Genomic DNA, 19,914 nt, shown 5'->3' with positions numbered 1-19,914 from the left:
CTAAGTGTGTCCATACTTTTTACGATAGGTGCATAGTAAGGGAGTGCTAGGAAAGGCTACTTGGTTAGGAGTTTCCTTCTTACCCTTAACAAAGATTGTGTCTCCACTAGTGGGAGTCTCAATTTTCTTAATATAGCCCAAACCTCTCTTCTTTCCATGGGAATTACATTTATCAAGAATATCATTTAACACTTCAATCCTAGGGTGAAAGGCCTCATTGGAAGATAAAGATGAATTTTGACATTCAATCTCTCGAGTTAAAATATCATCTCTCAAGGAGATTGATACTATAACTTAAGAAACTGAAATTTCTCAATGTAATTAATCTTTTCTTCACAAAGTAAATTAATCTCATATTTTTGTGAGTCGATAACATCATTAACTTTCAAGAATTTCTCAATCAAGCATTGATATTCAACAACAATATTCTTAAGAAAGCTATTATTCTATGTATCAGTAAACATGCTCACTATCAGTCTCATGCATAGATTCAATAGATGCAACAAAGCTAAAAAATCATTCTATTCATATATTTGATCCTTAGAAGTCATGGAGTCACCCTTATTAGAGTTAACGTCCCTCTAAGTAACCTGCATCTATTTTTTAATATCCTCGGGACTTGAACAATTAGTAAAAACATGTCCCAAACATCCACAATTAAAGCACTCAACCTCTTTCCCTTTAAAATATCCTGTCATTTTCTTTAGAGGATTTACCAAATCTTTTTCCCTTTCTTGAGTCTTGTTTTCTATTAGACCTTTTTTAAAATCTTAAGGCCTCATTAACATGTTTAGATATATGAAAAAATCATCTCTATTTGCATTTTCAAAATTTTTGGTTTTTTTTTTCATTCTTAGAAGCCTTAAAAGCTAATTCTTTAGGCTTTTGAGAATATGGAAGTGTCATCTCATAGGTTTGTCAAGAGCTAACAAGTTCATCGAATCTCATAGAATCGACATCCTTGCTCTGCTCCATGGTTGTGACCTTAGGTCTAAACCTTTCAAGAAAGGGTCTTGAAATCTTTCTAACAATTATAGACTCAGGGGTCCTCTCTCCTAAGTTAAAAGAAAAAAAATTTACAATATCACTAAGCTTAGAATAGAATACATAGAAGATATGATCCTCTTACATCCTTATGCTCTCAAATTTGGAGGTTAACATTTGAATCTTAGACAATTTCATCGTTGAAGTACATTCATAAGCTATCTCAAGTATGTCCTAAGCTTCTTTAGCACATTTACATATGGCAATCCTACAAAACTTGTTGGGACTAACTCCATTAAATATGTTGTAGAGAGCCCAAGCATTAGCCTCTACAAATTTATCCTACTCTTATTTAGGCTTTAATTCACTAGTTAATCTTCCAATAACATTTAATTTTAATGGGGGTCCCCATCCAAATTCCACTACATTCCAAACCCTTTTCTCCTTGTATTTTTAGGAAACATTTTATCCAACCATCTAGTGGGAATAGTTATCCCCATTAAAAAATAAAGGACTATTAATGGAACATCCCACTTTTGGTTGTTTCAAACTAGACTTGCAGGATCAAGGAAAAAATTGATTTTTATTAAAAGCATGCTTTGATACCAATTGAAAAACTTTTGTCTCAATTAGGTAACCCCTAAAAGGGGTTGAATGGGTAGAAATTAAAAATTTAAAACAAAAGTTGAATTTATTAACCCAAAATAACCTATGAGAGGAATCTAGGCCAATTGAAAGTAATTAAATTATGATTGATAATAAGAATATCCAATTCAAACACAATCACAAAAGAGACAAACAATTTTACATAGAAAACCCTCATACTAATTGTGGAGATAAAAAATTATGAGGTCTAAGACCTCTAAAATGATAATCCACTATATGAAAACAAGATAAATAAATTTATCTAGTTGCCTATCCTAAAGACTTACTCTTCAATACTTATATCATGATCCATGTCCATAACATCGCACATCCAATGTTGTAGTGGATTTGCCTTAACCTTTGAATGGATGCAGGTCTTTCTAACAACATAGAATATAATCGATGAATTCTCAAGAAAGTTTGGGAATGATAGGGTAAGTTATAGTTTATTCTCTCAAAGCATCCATCCTTGGAAAACATTTAGGTAAGGCATATATAAGAGAAAACCTAGTAGACTTAGAATCAATTTAGAAATCATATTTTACTAAAAACAATTTTAGAAACTTAAGAATTTTAAAAAGATTTGAAAATATTTCGTATTTTAAATTCAAAAACATTTGAAAATTTTTTCTTCTTTAAAATTCTTAATTTAAATTCTTTTTCAAATCTCTTTTCCAAACTCCTTTAAAGATTTGGAAATATTCCATTTTTTTAAATTCTCAATTTAAAATGCCTTTTCAAATTATTTTTATTATTTGAAAAGATTTTTCTTTTTAAATTCTCAATTTAAAATTCTTTCTAAATTAATTAAGACATTCTAGATTAATTTTAAAACTTCTAACCCAACCCTACCTTATTAGGAAAAAAAAAACTAATTTGTCTCTACTCAAACCTTATCAAACTTATTTGTAATAGTCTGATTGACTAAACGATAACCTCAAAATTTCAATGAAGAATAAGTCATTGTCTAAAAAGATCCTATGCCACAAGGAAAAGGAATAAAATTACCAACAACAAAAACAAAATATAATGTCCTAACATAACCCTCTTTCAAAAATCATCTGATTTGCTTAAAGCTCATCCATGGCAAATCTTGGCTTGTATCGAGTTTAGTTTGTTAAGAGGAAATGAGATGAGATTTTTAAATCCTTGTATAAGAATATCCCATGTTAACACATGAGATTTTTAAATCCCTCAAAGAAAGGATTAAAAATTAACTTCAGGTTAGTAATCCCTCTTTATTTCCTATTCGGTCATAATCTAAACATGGGATTGGAATTTTAAATCCTATCCCCCCACCCCCTCAAATCAAATCTTACCAACCAAACATAATCAAAGTGAAAAAATAGATAATTGATTGACACATTGAAAAGTGAAGCCAAATGTCTAAACCTTCAAAAATAGGGGAACTAAAAAAAAGAATGACTAATTCAAACATATTCCATAAGGACATAAGAAAAAAATAAGATAATTTTGAATTTGGGAACAAAAATATCATGTCAACAACAAACCAAATTCATCTTTGAAATATAGAAGCATTATATCTTCTAAAACAAGGGAATCAAAACTTTTTTTCTTCGGGTGTTTTGAATTCCCAATAACACATGAAAAGTAAACAAAAACTTGGAATCTTCCACTAGTCTAAGGTGTAACCAAAGTCTTAAGATTTCAAGTTTTATTTTTCTTTCTTTTCTTTTTTCCTTTGCTACACTTTCTCAATAACCAGATAAAGCATGGAAACAATAAATAAAAAAAAATCATTCATAAACCACATTAAAAATTGAGTAAAAAATCAACTAAATTACTTCTAAGAGCCTTTTATAAAAGATTTTCAAAGAATAAAATCTGCGAAATCAATCAAAAAGCAGAGTTTTGAATTCAATTGGATTCATCAAATGAGCTCCATGGCCTAAACGATGATGATCAATGATGAAGAACCGGAGTTAAAGAGAAGTAGAGATGAGGGTTTGGCTTGAACGAGGGTTTGGCTATTGAGTTATTTAAAGATGGTTTAGGGCTTACTTTTACATGAACCTTTTTGGTAGCAAGCTTGGGTTGGGTGACTATAATGGGCCTATATCTACAGTGCATTTGTCCAAAACTACTGTATAATAGCAGGACTTTAAGATTGCAACTATAGGACCATAAAAATAATATCTCCATCTAGCTGTAAACCTTAGCGGGTAACTTTCCTGCATTCCACCAAGACCTTCATATGTGATCAAACTATGATTGCAATAGTAAATTCTCTTTAGTTAAGGTGTTTTTTGGCCCCTACTAAAGCCTTGTGATAATTTCATTGTTTTCTTGTAGTGCTTGGTTGTTGTCAAGCATCTTTTACATGACTTTATAGCTCAATTACAACTAAAATATTAATCACCTTATTGCTTTGTCCTAAATTCAAATTTAATACTTACTTGAGCTCTAACCAAACTATTACATTAATAAAGAGCATTTCCGTGTCACACATATAGCTGATAGGGACAACAAAGCGAACACTCTCTTAATTAGAAATCTAAAACTTTCTCCATTAAATGTTGTTATCTATTGCTCCTTCCCACACTACCCATCTATAGATCTTAAAAAGAATCCAAAAAATATCTACTAAAATAATTAATTAAAGAGCCATTATCATTTTTACTCTTTGCAATTTTAAAAATAGTGCTAAAAACATTAATAAGGCTTAGTTCCCCATACCAACACCTCTATGATCTACTTATGACATTGGACAAGCTCATCTCTTTGTAGGGCTATATATGTGATGTATACACACACATTTGATGGCATCCTCTATGCACTTTTGCACCAAATGGAGGATTTAGAATTTTTGTGAAAATATATATCACTTTATTTGCAAGAAATCACGAAGAGCAAACGTTGAGACCAACTAGCATCAAAGAAATCTATAAAAACTCGTTACCTTTGTGAGAAGATATAGCCACTATTGGTGGCCTCCAATTATCACTGGATGTCAAAACTCATTGGTGGTGGTAATTGTCCACAGTTGTTGGATGTCAAGACTCACTGCTTGTCACTACCAAGTTTTCTTGCTCAAAGATGGGTATTGGGTTTGAAAAGGGAGAAACAAGTTTCCACATATTTATAACATAATAAACCTTGGAAAATTTGAAAATGGTTACCATGATTTATGAATTATATGTTGAAGTAGCTATGCTACATAAATTTACATTAACTTACAATCAATTAATTTTACATTAACTTATAATTTTCTATCAAGCTTTTATATTCTCATAAGTCATAATAGCTTTTCACTAATTTTATTATTTAATATTTCCTGATAATAATGACGTATATTATCTTTTAGGTAAAGGAAATTAATCTACGCTAAGAATAACTTCCTTTTTTTTTTTTTCTTTTTTTTTTTATTGTTATCCTTCTCTATATTGGGATGAGACTAACATGTATTGACACAACTTTTTTTTTTCTTCTTGTGATTGTTATCCTACTCTATGTTGCCATAATGCTAACATGGGTATATAATTGGAATGCAAAATGTCGTTAGATCAACATTCAATAGCTGGAAGTAACGATGGTGACGGGATGAGTTTTTTCGAGTACCTACCTCACTCCACCCCTAATGGGATGGGTTTCAAATTTAAATAAACAAATTTGGGGCGAGTTTGAGATTTTTTTTTTTAAAACATAAAACGAGTTCAGGGTAGGTTTAGGCATTGCCTTGTCTCACATCACCTCGATTATATATAAAATTCATTTTAAAATTTAATTTAATTTAATTTTTATTTCTCTATTTTATATATATGATAGTAATGATAATAATAATAATAATAAATATTTTTCAATAAAATAAGTTATAAAAAAATTATACTATTTTAACTATTTATAAAATGTATTTACTTTAATGTAATTCAAAAAAAAAATTAAAAAATAATAATAATAAACAGCGCGAGACGAGGCAGGTATGGAAAATTCACATGTTCGCCTCATTCTGTCCCGCCTCGTTTAATTTTTAAAATGGAATGAGGATGAGAAATATTTTGAATAAACAAGATGAGGTTAGGAATGGGGCCAACGTCTCCAACCCACTTGGTTGTCATGCCTACCTAGAAAGCATATAAGGAACACCTTTGTTGTTGTAACAATAAACCTGGACAACTAAAGGCAACATTAGTTGATGATCAGATTGATCGAAATGCATTTGTTAAGGAACTGCTTTTGGTTTGTAACTCCACTTTCTTGTAAAATACTCAACTTTTGTTGTGATAGCTAGTGTTGCACTAGTTATTGACTCTAAAGAATGGAAAAGCAAACTTAAAAGCAAAAATGGGAGTTAAAAAAGAATGATGGTGATCCAACTTATCTTGTGGATGAAATTAAAGATGAAATAATCCATTCACTACCTCCAAAGATGATTATCGTGTTAGACAAAATGTTCTATTACTTGGGATAGGCTTTATTTGAATTGATTCCTTTGTTTAGTAAATTACTAATTCATGAATTGTCATATTATTTCTTAATCTTATGGAAGCACATTCTAAATAATTCATGTTATTCAGGTATGCTTCTCACCTTTTGTTTCTTAATTTTATAAATATGCATGTTTCATGTGTGAACATCTTCGTGTTTAATATTGTTATTGGTTGCTTTGATTGTTGCTTGATCCTTTGACTAAGAGGAAATGCATGTTGTGTGGTATGTTATTTGAACTAACCTTGATGTTTTATTATAGTGCTTCGAATGGTAGTCCAGGTACACACACTATATTTCATGTATGCTTGTATCTTAAAATGATTGTTTGACTTGTTTAACATATTGTTAGATAATCAGCTTTGGCCTTCCTTGTTATCCTCGATACATCAATTAATTTTCATGTTTTCCTCAACTTAGTAAGTAAAAACCTTTGTTTTAGGGCTTAGAGGGGTGTTACCTTTATGGTACCTTCCTAATAGGTAAGCTAATTCCTAGATCTAAACTCTGGTTTTTCAAAGACTTGTTTTTTCAAAACTTAAGGAGTCATTTTTTTAGGTTTTTCTTTTATATTTTATTTTCTCTTTTAAAAATAAATAAAAAGAAGTAGTGACTCCAATTTTTATAAAAAAAAAATATAGTTTTTCAACCAAAAAAATGAGTTTTGTTGTCGAGTAGGAATGCACATGAAAAATACGGGTCCACAAAATGGTGAATATTTGTATCACATCTTTAGTTATAGATATACATAATGAAAAGAAAAAAAAAATTGAAGCATTATTATATTGAAACAATTTTTAACACAATAACTTTAAGGGAAGGGAAATATAAAAATTACAATGAAAGAGAAATAAAATATAATTTCAATCTTTTACAACATTATGGATATTTTTAAGTAAAGAATTAAGAATTTCAAAGAATAAAAATTTGAAATAATTTAATTAATTTTTTTATCCTTTTCATTACAATTAAAAAAAAAATTGGATTATCTTTTATTATTTTAATAATTATTGAGATTGAATCGATATAGATTAAGATAAGTTACTTATTATTATTATTATTTTTATAAAAATGGTAAAATAAAGGTACTTTAATCATTATCTCAAAATAACAATAATTAGTCCCTTAAAATGAAATAAAACTCATTTTAAACATTTTTGGAATGAAAAAGAAAAAAATTGTCATAATTTTTCAAATATTTTGTTCTTATTATATCTTATCCATTTTTTTTTGTCTATTTTTTATTAAAAAAAAATAGAAAAGGACGCAAAATGACATGACATAGAATGGAAACAATGAAGGAGATACACAAAATCATGAACAAGGCACATAGAATCAAGTGCATAATGATAAGAATCCACTCTAGTTAATATTTTTTTAAATCAAGAGCGATCAAATATTAATAATGCTTTATTCTTTTAATTTATGAAATGACATTTATTTTTCTTAATTTTAAAATATTTATTATTTCTTTCTTTGTGTAATTGACAATACATTCTTGTATATATTTTTGAAAAGAATTAATAAAACTTACTGATTTTATTGCCAAATTATTAAATTCTTCATATTATTAGAGTTAGGAGAGGAAAGTCGAATTCAAGCCTTCTCCAAAAGAGGTCAAATGTCATAAAAAGGCTTTACCTCTAGCTCAAAAATCATGTTTTCCTTTTTGAAAAGAAAAAAAAAATTGATCTTAATATCCAAGCCTCCCATCAATATTCTAGTTTGACTCAATCAAGCTAAACAACACAAATTTTCTACTATGGGGAAATCAATTCATCCCCTTAGTTTGTGTTGTTGGTATTCTTCATCATGTCTTAAGTAAACATGCTAAAAAAATTAGGGATAAGGAGGGAAGCAAAAGTCTTATCCTAGTTTGATTTTATTCAAGTCAAGAACCAGAAATTTCCTATTATGAGAAAATCAAATCATCCTCTTAATTCATGGTGTCACTGTTCTTTGCCATTTCTTAAGTTGGGAAAAACCTATTGAAGAAATTAAGAATGATGAGGAAAATGAAAGTCCTATCTTGTAATATCAATTATGGATCGATAATGACGGATTTCTCACTTCATGAGTTCTTAGAACCATGAAAGAAGATGCTTCTAGTATGATTTTTGTGTTAACATGATATATGAGGTGTGAACTTCTCTTAAAAAGCAATTGCACCCTATTACAGTTGGGAATATATATATATATATAAAATGTAAGTTGATAGCTCAAAAAATAAAAATAAAAATAAAAAAGTTCACGATTTCTTGAAGAATATTTAAGAGACTTTGAAGATACATATGGTTAGACCAATATTTGGTTAATCTCATATTTTGATGATAACAAAACAAAGTTTGGTTCTAATAATTATATTTAAGTGTGAAAGGCAAGAAGATCTCTTTGGAGCCATTAAAAAGAAAATATATGGAACAAGAGAGGAACTCAAAAAGAACAAAGAAATAGTTTAAGAGGATAAAAAGATGCAATAAATGCAAATGGAGCAATGCATAGCACAAGAAATGAGAAGAGAAAATCATGGAAAGAGATATAAAGTTCAACAAATAAGAGAAAAGAGGTTTGAAATTTTAAGTTGGACAAGAGTTAGATTTCAAAACTTGGTAGATGCATATACTTTCATTCTGAGGTCAATTTTTTTCATTTTGAGGTCAATTTTGAAAAATTGACCAAATTGATTTTGGAGCAAGCCACATGTCAATTTGAACTCAAAGTTAAGAATCCAACACTTCAAACAAAGTGTGAATTGAATGTGAAACAAATAAGTTACAACTAGTTGAAGTAGGCAACATAAAGCTAGAATCTTATGTCAAAAGAGCACAAGTCAACATTTAGATGCTTTGTTTTTGGGCTTCCTCTATTAGAGGCCAAGTGGATGTAGAGGTGTCCAAGGCCCAATGTTTAGGGAGCCATTATGGGTCAACGTGTCAGGCTAACACCACCCACTTAAAAATCGTATCGGGCCAAGCCAACTTATGTAAACCAAATAGGTGGCCCAACACGACCCATAAGCTCATGGGCCAATCGTGTCATGTTGTGACGTGCCAATCATGTCATGTTGTGTCGTGTCGATAGGTCATGCTAACGGGCTGTGCCAGCAGCCCACAACTCATGGGCCACTGACTTTGTTAAAATTTTTAATTTAATTTTTTAAGTCATTTTGTCTTTATTTTTTTTCATTATTAAATGAAATTTCTTTTTGTTACTTTAAACATCTCTAATAATTATGATTTTTATTTTTTATATTTATATTTATTAAGTTTGTAATTGTAAAATCTATAGAAATGTTAATTTTTTGTTTTTAAAAATAGTAAAAAAAAAATCATATTTGAATTTGGTTTTTTTTTTTTAATCAAAATGGGCCGATATGATGGCACAACTAGCCATCTCCTTAGGCCCAGCACTACATGCTCCTTTGGGTCATGCCAACCCAACCCGCTACAGTAGTTGGGTTGTGTCGGCCTGGCCTAGCCTTTTGGCCTGCTGGGCCATGGGCCAAAATGGGCAACCTGGTCCATTGGACACCTTTAAGTTGATGTCCACCTAGTCGGCCACTTGCTCTAGTGAAGGGTTTTTAGCTACTGTCCACATGGCAAGGTGAACGACCAACTGATTGTCCATTTCTATCTTTTAGCCTTCAACTGCTAGTAAATAGATGACCAAGTGGACATTCGATTCTGGGAAGCTTATTTCTAACGACTAATTTGACCATTAGCTCCCATATAAGGTTCTATACTTTGTTTATAAATGAGAGAAAAGTTCCAAACTATTATTCAATCATCTCTTGAGCCTTAGGAACATATTTTGAGTGCATTGAGCTTAAACTTACATTCCATTCTTAGTGCACCTAATCAATTCTAGTTTTTTTGTATCCTTGAGTAAAAATTTATAAACTAGGAATTTGCATGTATTGAAAATTCAATTCTTATAAACCTAATGAAGTGAGCTCAAGTGTAAGGTATCACTCGAGGAAAGAAATCCAAATGCGAGGTATCACTTATGAATTATCAAGTTTAGGGTATTATTTGAAGGATTGTTCAAGAGTGAGACATCTCTTGAGGCTTATGGAAGATCCATTAGAACTAGGAATCCAAGAGCAAAAAGTTTGAAGGCTTTGGCTTTAAAAGCTTTAAATTAGTGGAATTCGAATCATCTCGATTGGAGTTTGAGGAAAATGGATGTAGGTTGGGTTACGTCAAACCATAATAAAAATCTTGTTTTTGCATTCTCTCTATCCCTCCTCTATTTACTCTATGCAATTGTTTCATTTATTGTTATATGTTATATTGTTGTTCATTTGTTTCTTACATTCATCTAAATTAACTTGTTTAAATTTGCAAAAAGATATCAACGCTCAATTCACCCCATCTTTTGGGTGTTTTACCTTTAGTTGGTATAGCTAAAATCTTCACATTTGTGACAATTTCTTTGCGATCAAAAACCAATTTTAAACCAAGACAAAGTTTATCAATTCGCTCATAGCTTAGGATAAAGATATGAATTTTTTTTTTCACTTGCTATGCTTACTAAACAACCTTACCCTTCTTTTAGTCAATATAAAGTAGCTCTTCAAAGATATAAGTAATCAATAATTAGTATTAAAAAAGATGAGAGAAAATATTTTTAGAGTATGCATAAGTTTTTATTTGGATAATAAAGCCATGGTCATAATAGTTGAGGAGACAAAAATTCAATTTAAAGGGAATAGACTTCACCCTCTAATGGATTCCAATTCTAAAAAAAAAAAGAATAATTTGATATATATTTTTATCAAGTGTTTGCCAAAAGATGTCTGTACCATGTTTTCAGACTATTGCCACTCCGATTTGAGAAAACGTATTAAGAAAAAGAATAAAAAATATACAAAATGACAAAATATAAAATGAGAATAATAAAGGAGATGCACAAAATCATGAAAAAAATGTACAAAATTAAACACATAATGATAAGAATCCACTTCTGTCAATATTTTTATAAATAAAGAGCAATCAAAGATTAATAATATTTTATCATTTTAATTTAAGAAATAATATTTATTTTCTTTACTTTATGAACATTTATTATTATTATTATTATTATTTTTGCATAATTCATAATACATTTTTTTAATAAATTTCTTTAAAAAATTAAACTCATTGCTTCTATTAACAAATTATTAAACTCCTCATTTTTATTTTTATTTTACCATAATAGCTTGTTTTCTTTTTCATAGTTTTTTTTTAACATTTTTTTTGTGAGAAATTGTTGCATATAATCTCTTGTTTAGAAAATTGGCAAACTTTAACAAAGTAGGGAATAATTATTTTTTTCTTTTTTATACACCATGAAATTCTCAAGCTACGCTTTGTCGCTTTACATCCTTTTCCTTTCCCACTTCTTCTCATTTTCCTTTTTAATGTGCATTATTTGAACCTCCACTTTCAAAGCAGCAACCCAAGTGGTCTTCCATGGCCACCATTTTCCCATCCGCGTGAAAGCGAAGTAGGCCATTATTCACACACCAACTTCTCACGTCTACATATCAATAAACGCGTAAACGACTTGACTCACTTTTAACCTATAAAATATATATATATATATATATATATATATATATCTATATCTGCGTTTCATTTTACGTGATATTTTAATCATTACTTTTAAGTCTAAGTCAACATAAACCGGGGTAGAAGCTACTCTACTCTACGAGTTGACTCAGCTGACACCTAATCCTGACTACCCTTCTCTGCTGTGAGATCCATGAGCATGACCTGACCGGGCTGATCTCATCGTCCCTTTGTATTATCTATCTCAGAGCACACCCATCTGACGTGGTCGTAACTGGGGACGCTCATTTGACTAGTGCTCACCCTAGACGTGACGGTAGTGCTTGAGCTTGACACTGAGATCAGGTCATCGTGATCACTGGTGCTGGTACCTCCACGTGTCACAGTAATTGGGCTCGGTTGTGAGCCGTCCGGTTTGATTCCAACCCGACCAATGTACACCTCATCCCCACTGTTGATTTGGGAGTTCCTTTCCGCCGTCTCCTGGAGCTGCAGTGCAAACTCAAGGGCCCACACCACATCGCTCATTGGTGGCCGTTCGATTCCCTTGTCACGCACGCAGCTATCAGCGATCTCCCCAAACTTTTTCAAACACTCTGGCGCAACCTCGTCCCTCAGATTTTGGTCCATGATCCGAACTAGGGCTCCTTTCCGATAAGATCTCCGGCCCCACTCTGCTAAACACACCTGCTTTTCTGGAGCGTCGGGAATCACCGCCGGCCTAGCGCATAACACTTCAAACAGCACCACTCCGAACGAGTACACGTCAGACTTCTCCGTCAACTGCCGCAACCGGAAATACTCTGGATCCACGTAACCGAAACTGCCCTTCACTGCTGTGCTGACGTGGGTCTGGGTCATACTCGTGGGGCCTACTCTAGACAACCCGAAATCCGAAACCTTGGCCACCCATTTCTCGTCTAACAGGATATTGGTGGATTTGACGTCCCGGTGAATGATTGTATGCTTCGCGCCTGTGTGAAGGTAGTGTAATCCACGCGCCGCCCCAATGCAGACTTGAAGGCGTTGCTTCCATGGGAGTGGAGGGTTTTTTGTTTTATAAAGATGATCACGAAGAGTGCCACGAGCCATGTAATCGTAGACAAGGATCATCTCTCCTTCTTCATCACAGTAACCGATCATAGACACGAGATGGATGTGGCGGAGCTTGGACAGCATTCTGATCTCTGTTTCGAATTCGCGGGCACCTTGTTTTGATGATGGATTCAGCCGTTTAACCGCAACCGTGGTGGAGCCGCCTTTGATGAAGCCTTTGTAAACGTTTCCGAACCCTCCCTCGCCGATGATGAAGTTCTTGTTGAAGTTGCATGTGGCGTCTTTAATCTGGGCAAGGGAGAAGTGGCGGCAGATATCGGCCGGTAGTGACGAGCCGTTGGTGCTTGTGGACCTTGTCGTGTAGGAAAATGGGACCCAAGATGACTTTGCCCGACTGATGCCACCAACGTGTTTCACTCTCATCCGCGGTCGGAGAACCAAGAACCAGAGAAGAGAGAGTGCGACTACTCCGCCGACCGCAGCTACAATGACTGTTATCAGCACCAGTGGCGCCCTATTGTTGGGCTTTACCGGGGAGTTTGGGTGCTGTTCCGAGGGAGGAGGATTTAGTACCGGATCAGGATTGAGTCCTGCGAGACTACCGTTGGAATTATTTAACTTGAACATCTCTAATCCATTTAATATTACGTTAGCATACTTGCTATCCGCATTAGGATGTAAATCGAGCCACAGCTCCTGCTTCCTTCGGCTGCCATCGGATAACAAATAAACAACATAATCTTGATAAATTGGATATCCTGTGCCACCACTCCTAACGATGACGTCCATTTCTTCTTCAGCTGTCTGATTGTTAAGAAATATAGAAAAAACTCGTTCACCTGGACGGGTTACCTCCAATTGCAACTCGCAGAAATGAAGCCTAACAAGATAATAAAACCCAGAATCCACATGGAAGAGCCACGTCAAGTTGGTTCTCTTATTTATCTCCTCTTGTTTAGTCATGGTGCGTGAAGTGGTGTAGACTGTACGTGGTGCAATGTAAGGCGGTGTCGTCTGAGTGTATTGTATGCGGATATCCAGGTTAGGTGTCAACCCCAAATTTCCTCCGTATATGTAAGAGTCATCCTGACTCCAGGACCGAAACATTCCACTGTCTGCTTCCGCCGGGATATGATTGCCACCAACATTTAAACGATAAACAGTTTCAAGGGCTGTGTAGTTATCCATTTCAAATTGCTGAACCGCGGAAACCAATTTAAGGTCAATTTGTCCGTAGAGATGATTTGGCATGGAAACGACTTCAATACCATTAACGAAGGCCCAGGAGTTTGGGGATGGAGAGAAGGTTATATTGAGTATTTGGTTGTCCCACACGTTGATGGAAAATTCTTTAACAAGGGAAGATACTCCGGACCCCATAGGAGCAACTGTAAGAGAAGCGCTGAAGTTGCTTAGGAGGGTGTACACCCCTGATGTGACGGAGAAGAAGAACTCGGATTCATTATGGCCAGAGTACGCAGTTGGGTAGAAGTAGAAGCGGACAAACTTGGGTCCGGCTGAAACAGGGAAGCTGTATGTGAACGAGGAGTTAAAGATACGAGCGGTCATGTATGGAACTTGGTCGACCGATGGGTCTTGCCGGAAAGCTTTGGATGATGAGGATGAGTTTTGAACATCAGAAGTTCCAGAGAATTTTGACCCTTGATCACCTTGCCAAGTCCTGCCGTCAGGAGACTTTGTGTTGATGGATGAGCCGCAGTCGAGGAGAATATTATCAGTGGGCCTATAAGGCGGAGACTCATCCCCGGCCATGGAGATGAGGAATTGAAGAAAGAAGGAAGAAAGATAGACAGCCAAGGTGAGCATGGGATTGATTTGATCCAAACTCATTAATTTGATGAAACCGAAAATAAAGGGATCAGCTGGGTCTCAGCCGGGTGTGATGACATAAGGAGTGCTGATGTTTCAGACGGTGCGTAGGATTGGTACTGGCAGTCTGGCAGTAAAGATGGAAGTAGGAAGTCGAAGGTGGAAGGATCAGAGCAACACAAGCGAACGCCGAGACCGTTCAGCTGGATCCGTAGTTGAGGCTGTGGTGGAAGTGGAGGACATAGCCAATCTGCAACTGGTGACTGTGGCGACTGGAATTCCACTACTTTCTTGGATTTATCGGGCCTTTTATAAGAAACCAGAAAAAACGCGTAGAGGTCCCATTGGAAGGAAGTCATTTTAATTTAGTAGACTTTGTTAAGGAAAATTCTACAGTACCGAATGCGGTACTGTACCGAAACTTTTTTTTATCCGTTGGAAGTCCAAGATTAGATCTTGACCATCCATTTTAAATTTGAAAAAAGAAAAATGAAAAAAAAAAAGGATATGACCGGTTAAGGGAGTAACCGGTTGTTATTAAATGATTTTCATTAAATTTAAATTTTATTTAATTAAAATATGATGTTTGATTCTAAAAGGGTGGATTTAAATGGATAATTGTAGATCCCGTTTGGGGCTCATTTTCTGCAGCTAACTTTGGACAGGTGTCACAATCTCAAGGAACCACGTGTCACCTCGTAATTGGCCTTCAGTGAAGCAGGTAGTGGAGTTGAAGGAGCCAATGAATGGTTGACACCTGGGGAGGGATCTTCAGAGAGGAGTGCGTTTCTGTTGAAGAGTAGCAGGCCAGCTGCAGGTGGAAAGGGGGTGGTGTTTTGGGGGGAGAGGGTGTTTTTTCAGCTGTGGGAGAGGAGCTTTTTAGAGAAAGAGAGTTGCAGAGAGGTTTTTTTTTGAGTTTGGGCTGCAGATAGGGAGGGGAGGTGCCCTTTTTGCTGTGGAGGAGGAGATATTTTCAGCTAGGAGATAGAGACTTTTGAGGGAGATTTTCTTTTCTCCAGTGAGATTCTTGAAGCTGCAGAGTGAGAGAGAAAAGGAGTTTTCTCAGGTATGTTCGCCAAACCATGCTTTGATCGTCATTGATATCTTCTGGGTTATGGTGCTATGCATAACACATGTTTGGTTCTTCATATGAAATTTGATTAAGAATGATCTAACTCTTCTTTAGTTCTTTTTGTTTGTCTGTGTCATATTCCTGGATCTTGCTTTCATCTGATTCTTCCCACCCATCCATTGGATGCTCTGTTTCTTTTTCTTCTTTTCTTTATGCTTGTCCCTTTCATGGTTTATTCTCTATTCTCGGTGGCTGTTTACACCTACAAGAATAAGGGTTTGGCTATCATGGCCTTGGGATTTCATAAAAGTTCGGTTCCTGAATTTGAGTAAATGCTGTCTCATTGCTTATGGAGTCGCTTGGTGGCTCTCCTCTGAATTAGCGGTTACTATATCGGGTGACTTGCAAAGATGGACATGACGGAGGATTTTTGAAGCTTCTCTGCAAGTCCTTCGGAGGTTTATCACTGATATTGTAATGACCGGGTATTTTATGCCACGTTAGCAATTTTAGTTTGAAAAGTCTTAATTTATGTGATGGTTGAAAAGTCAAAAAGAAAAGCGTTTGGAGAACACGTGTCAATTTCGGATTGGTGAATTTCGTTTTATTGCGTCGGTCAATTAAACGAGTTGAAATTTTATGCCATGTCAGCCTTAGGATAGAAAATTCTTAGGATTTTAGAAATTGGAAATTTACGGGAACGAAAAACGAAAACGAAAAATGAAAAATAAATAAATTAAGATTAATTAGAATTAATTAAGAAAAATAAATTAATTAATTAAAGTAAATTGATGAATAATAATATTAAGAAAATTAGTTTTTATTTGGTGTTAATAAATAAAATTGTGTGTTAAAATGAAAAAAAAAATGAATTGGAAATTAAATAAAACAATTAGAATAAAGAAAAGAAAAGAAAATAAAAGAAAAGAAATAATAACAATAATAATGGATTGGGCTTAGTTTTTGAGTTGGGCTTGGAGCAAGTGGGCTGGTGGTTTTTTTTAAAAAGCCATGTGAAGTGGGCTGGGCTGTTAGTAAAAAGAAAAAGAAAAAAAAAAAGGAAAAGGGTGAAAATTGGAAAAGTGCAGCACGCGGGAGAGAGAGAGAGAGAAAAGGGCACTGTTCATAAATTAGGGCACTTGCCGGAATTTTGATCGGACGTTTGAACGGCCAAACGATCTCCGTTTCGGCCCAAATTCGGAGGAAGTATTCTATTCGACTAGACGAACAAGCCTGCGGTGGCTGATTTTGTTTTTAACGGCTAAATTTTCAGATCTGAGGTAGGGGACCCTAACCCTAAAACTTAAATTTTTATGTTTTTCCCTTGGAAAAAAATTATAGATATTGTCATTATGAGTTAATTAGGAATTATGGATGTTGTGTGAATTTTTCTAGAATATTTGGAATTTGTTTGGAAATTTTGGAATTTCGGGAAATTGATTTTAATTGATAATTAATTGTTTTGAAAGGTTAAAAAATTATTAGATGGGTTGGAAAATTCCAAAATTTGGGATAAATTTTAAATATAATGATTTGTGAATTTTTAGGCATTGGTTAGAATATTTTCGAAAAGTTTAGGGTAAATAGTTAGTTAATTTTGGATATTAGAAATTATTATAATGGTTGAAAAATTTTGTAAGTGTGGTAAAATCTCAAGATTGTTGATATGCAATTTTTTTTTTAATATTTATTTGGGATATTATCGGAAATTGTAATGTGTGAAATTGTGTGATTGGATTATTGGGGAATGTTGAGATTGTTGAATTATTGAGGAACATTGGAATTGTGGCATTCATTGCATCATGGTTATGTGAAAATAAATAAATAAATAAATAAAATCATGAAGATTGTGAAAAGTGTATGAAATGGAAAAAAATGAAATAGAGATGAGAAGTGGAAGCCCGTGTGAGGCGAATTAAGAAGGGAGAGAGATCCCTAGGGTGAAAGACCCAAAAGTTTACCCCGGGAAGACTCCGAATGGGGAGTGTATTTGGGTGCGGACGCGTATCCTTCGGTGAAAGCCCGAGAACAATAGTGCATTGTATGACTGTGTGTCACACGTTCATGTGCATTCATGTAATTGTTGAATATTGTGAAATTGGGTATAAAATTATATATATTAAACTATGTGGTTTGATTGACACTGTTGAATTGTTCCTGTGGTGTTGAAGTGTTCTTTTCGTATTCTTTGAACTTAGTAATCCCTTTAACCCCTTGGGTGTTAGGCACCCTACTGAGCAATGTGGAAATGCTCACCCCTTCCTTGTTACACCTTTTTAGATGCAGATATCTCTCCTGAGGATCCACAGGTGGGACAGGGAGGACTTCAGGATGCTCCTGGAGAGGCCTAGTGGAGCGTGACATTTATTTGTTATTGTGTTCCTTTTTGGATTTTGGGGATTTGTTTTAGCAATTATGACTCATGGATTTGCTATGAAGCTTTATTTGATTAAGTTGTTAATTGAGAACTTTTATTTTGGACTATAATGAATATTTATTTAATCTTGTTGTTTTGAGTAGTTTTGGGATATTGTAAATTATGAGAATTCTAGTGAGATGTATAAAAAAAAAAAATCCAGAGTGTTTTGGTTGACTGCCAACATGGAATAGGAGGAACCCTTAGGGTCAAACCTTTGACCTGGGATCACGGGTCAAATTTTGGGTCGCCCGGAATTTGGGTCGTGACAGCGTGGTATCAGAGCCAAGGTTGCAATAATACCTTGGGATCAATGTTTGTGGGTGTTTATGTGTGTTGTAATGTTATGATTTTTGTATGTGTTAATCAACAAGTTGATGATTAATTGAATTATGTATTGAGAGTGTATGAAAGTGAAAGTTTTGATAATTGTTGAAGTTGCTAAGTGTGTATATGTGAAATTTATTTTTGCTCACCTTAGTAATGTGATTGAATTAGGGTTTGTTAAACTTGAAATGGCGGGAAGGACCAGAGGAGGAAGATCAGAGAGGAATGAGGAGTTGGAGACAGTTAGAGAAGAATTCCGAGAAGTAAGAAGAGAGTTGAGAGAAACTGTTGAATTGATGAGAGGCCAGGGTTCCAGGAGAGCAGGAGGTACCCAGGGCCATGAGGATTCAGGCCACTCACATAGGAGGAGCCGCACTGAGAGGCCAGTAATGAGCCAAATGGAAGCAATGAAGAGGTTCATGGTGATGCAGCCTCCATCTTTTAATGGAGAGCCCAGTGCTGAAGCAGCTGAGCATTGGTTGAGGAGGATGAGAAGAATTCTGGTGGGACTGGACATACCTGAGGAAAGAAGGGTAGGTCTGGCAACATATATGCTTGTGGACAAAGCTGATTTCTGGTGGGAATCAATGAAAAGGGTGTATGACACTGAGGTTATGACCTGGGAGGAATTTGAGAGAATCTTCCTAGGCAAGTATTTTGGGGAAGTGGCTAAGCATGCCAAGAGGATGGAGTTTGAGCACCTCATCCAAAGAACCATGTCAGTGCTGGAGTATGAGTCACGTTTCTCAGAGTTGTCTCGTTTTGCTTTGGGGATGATCAGTGAGGAAGGAGAAAAAGCTAGGAGGTTCCAGCAGGGGTTGAGACCTGCTATTAGGAACAGATTAGTCCCACTAGCAATAAGGGATTATTCTGAGTTGGTTAAGAGGGCTTTGTTGGTGGAGCAGGACATTGACGAAACCAACCAAATTCGAGAGCAAAAGGAGGACAGAAAAGGGAAACAAAGAATGGGGGAAAGTTCTCAGGGGCCACAGCAGAGGCAGAGGACTCAGCAGTTTGAGAGGCGTCCCTCGTTCTATGCAGGAGGGGGGCAGATTGCTCAGGGGGTGGCTGCTAATAGAGTATGTTATGGTTGTGGATCAGGAGACCATTTATGGAGGGCTTACCCATTGCGAGGCACACAGCAGGCACGACCTCAGTCTCAGGGAAGTTCTCAGCAACAGTCAGTAGTGTCTTTCCAGCCTCCTCAACTTCAGTTGCCTTACTATCAGATGCCACAATTGCCCCCAGCAGCGCAGGGAACCAGGGCAACTACCACGAGTCAGACCCGCTCTTCTCAGGGGTCGAATGCTAGAGGTAGGGGAAGGCCCGCAGCAGGAAGAGTTTTTGCCTTGACCCCAACAGAGCCAAATGAGGATGCCCTTTTGGTGGAAGGTATGATTTTGGTATATAGTACTTGGGTGCGTGTTTTGTTTGATACTGGTGCAACTCATTCTTTCATTTCTGCATCTTGTGCTAATGCATTGGGGTTGAAATCGGAAAGGGTAGAGAATTTGTTACTTATTGAGTCTCCTATGGGTACGAACTCTAGAGTTGATAGAATATGCAAGGGGTGTGTTATTACCTTG

General features: G+C 35.1%; 1 protein-coding gene and 1 long non-coding RNA gene across 2 annotated transcripts; one reads left to right on the top strand and one right to left on the bottom strand.

Moving 5' to 3' along the window:
• Positions 1-11,360: 11,360 nt before the first annotated feature.
• On the bottom strand, positions 11,361-14,820 carry LOC100244676 (receptor-like protein kinase FERONIA). The gene has a single exon (XM_002277548.5). The coding sequence runs from the start codon at positions 14,532-14,534 to the stop codon at positions 11,847-11,849; it is 2,688 nt and encodes an 895-aa protein (XP_002277584.3). The 5' UTR covers positions 14,535-14,820; the 3' UTR covers positions 11,361-11,846.
• Positions 14,821-15,162: 342 nt separating this feature from the next.
• LOC132255041 (uncharacterized) lies at positions 15,163-18,104 on the top strand. Its single transcript, XR_009467609.1, has 2 exons — positions 15,163-16,865; positions 17,866-18,104. It is a non-coding gene; the product is annotated as an uncharacterized LOC132255041 (long non-coding RNA).
• Positions 18,105-19,914: the final 1,810 nt, after the last annotated feature.

This window comes from Vitis vinifera, chromosome 14 (assembly GCF_030704535.1).
Source record: "Vitis vinifera cultivar Pinot Noir 40024 chromosome 14, ASM3070453v1".
In the NCBI taxonomy this organism is placed as follows: Eukaryota; Viridiplantae; Streptophyta; class Magnoliopsida; order Vitales; family Vitaceae; genus Vitis; species Vitis vinifera.
Note: the sequence above shows the minus strand (reverse complement) of the source record. Positions and strands in the feature narration are given on the sequence as shown.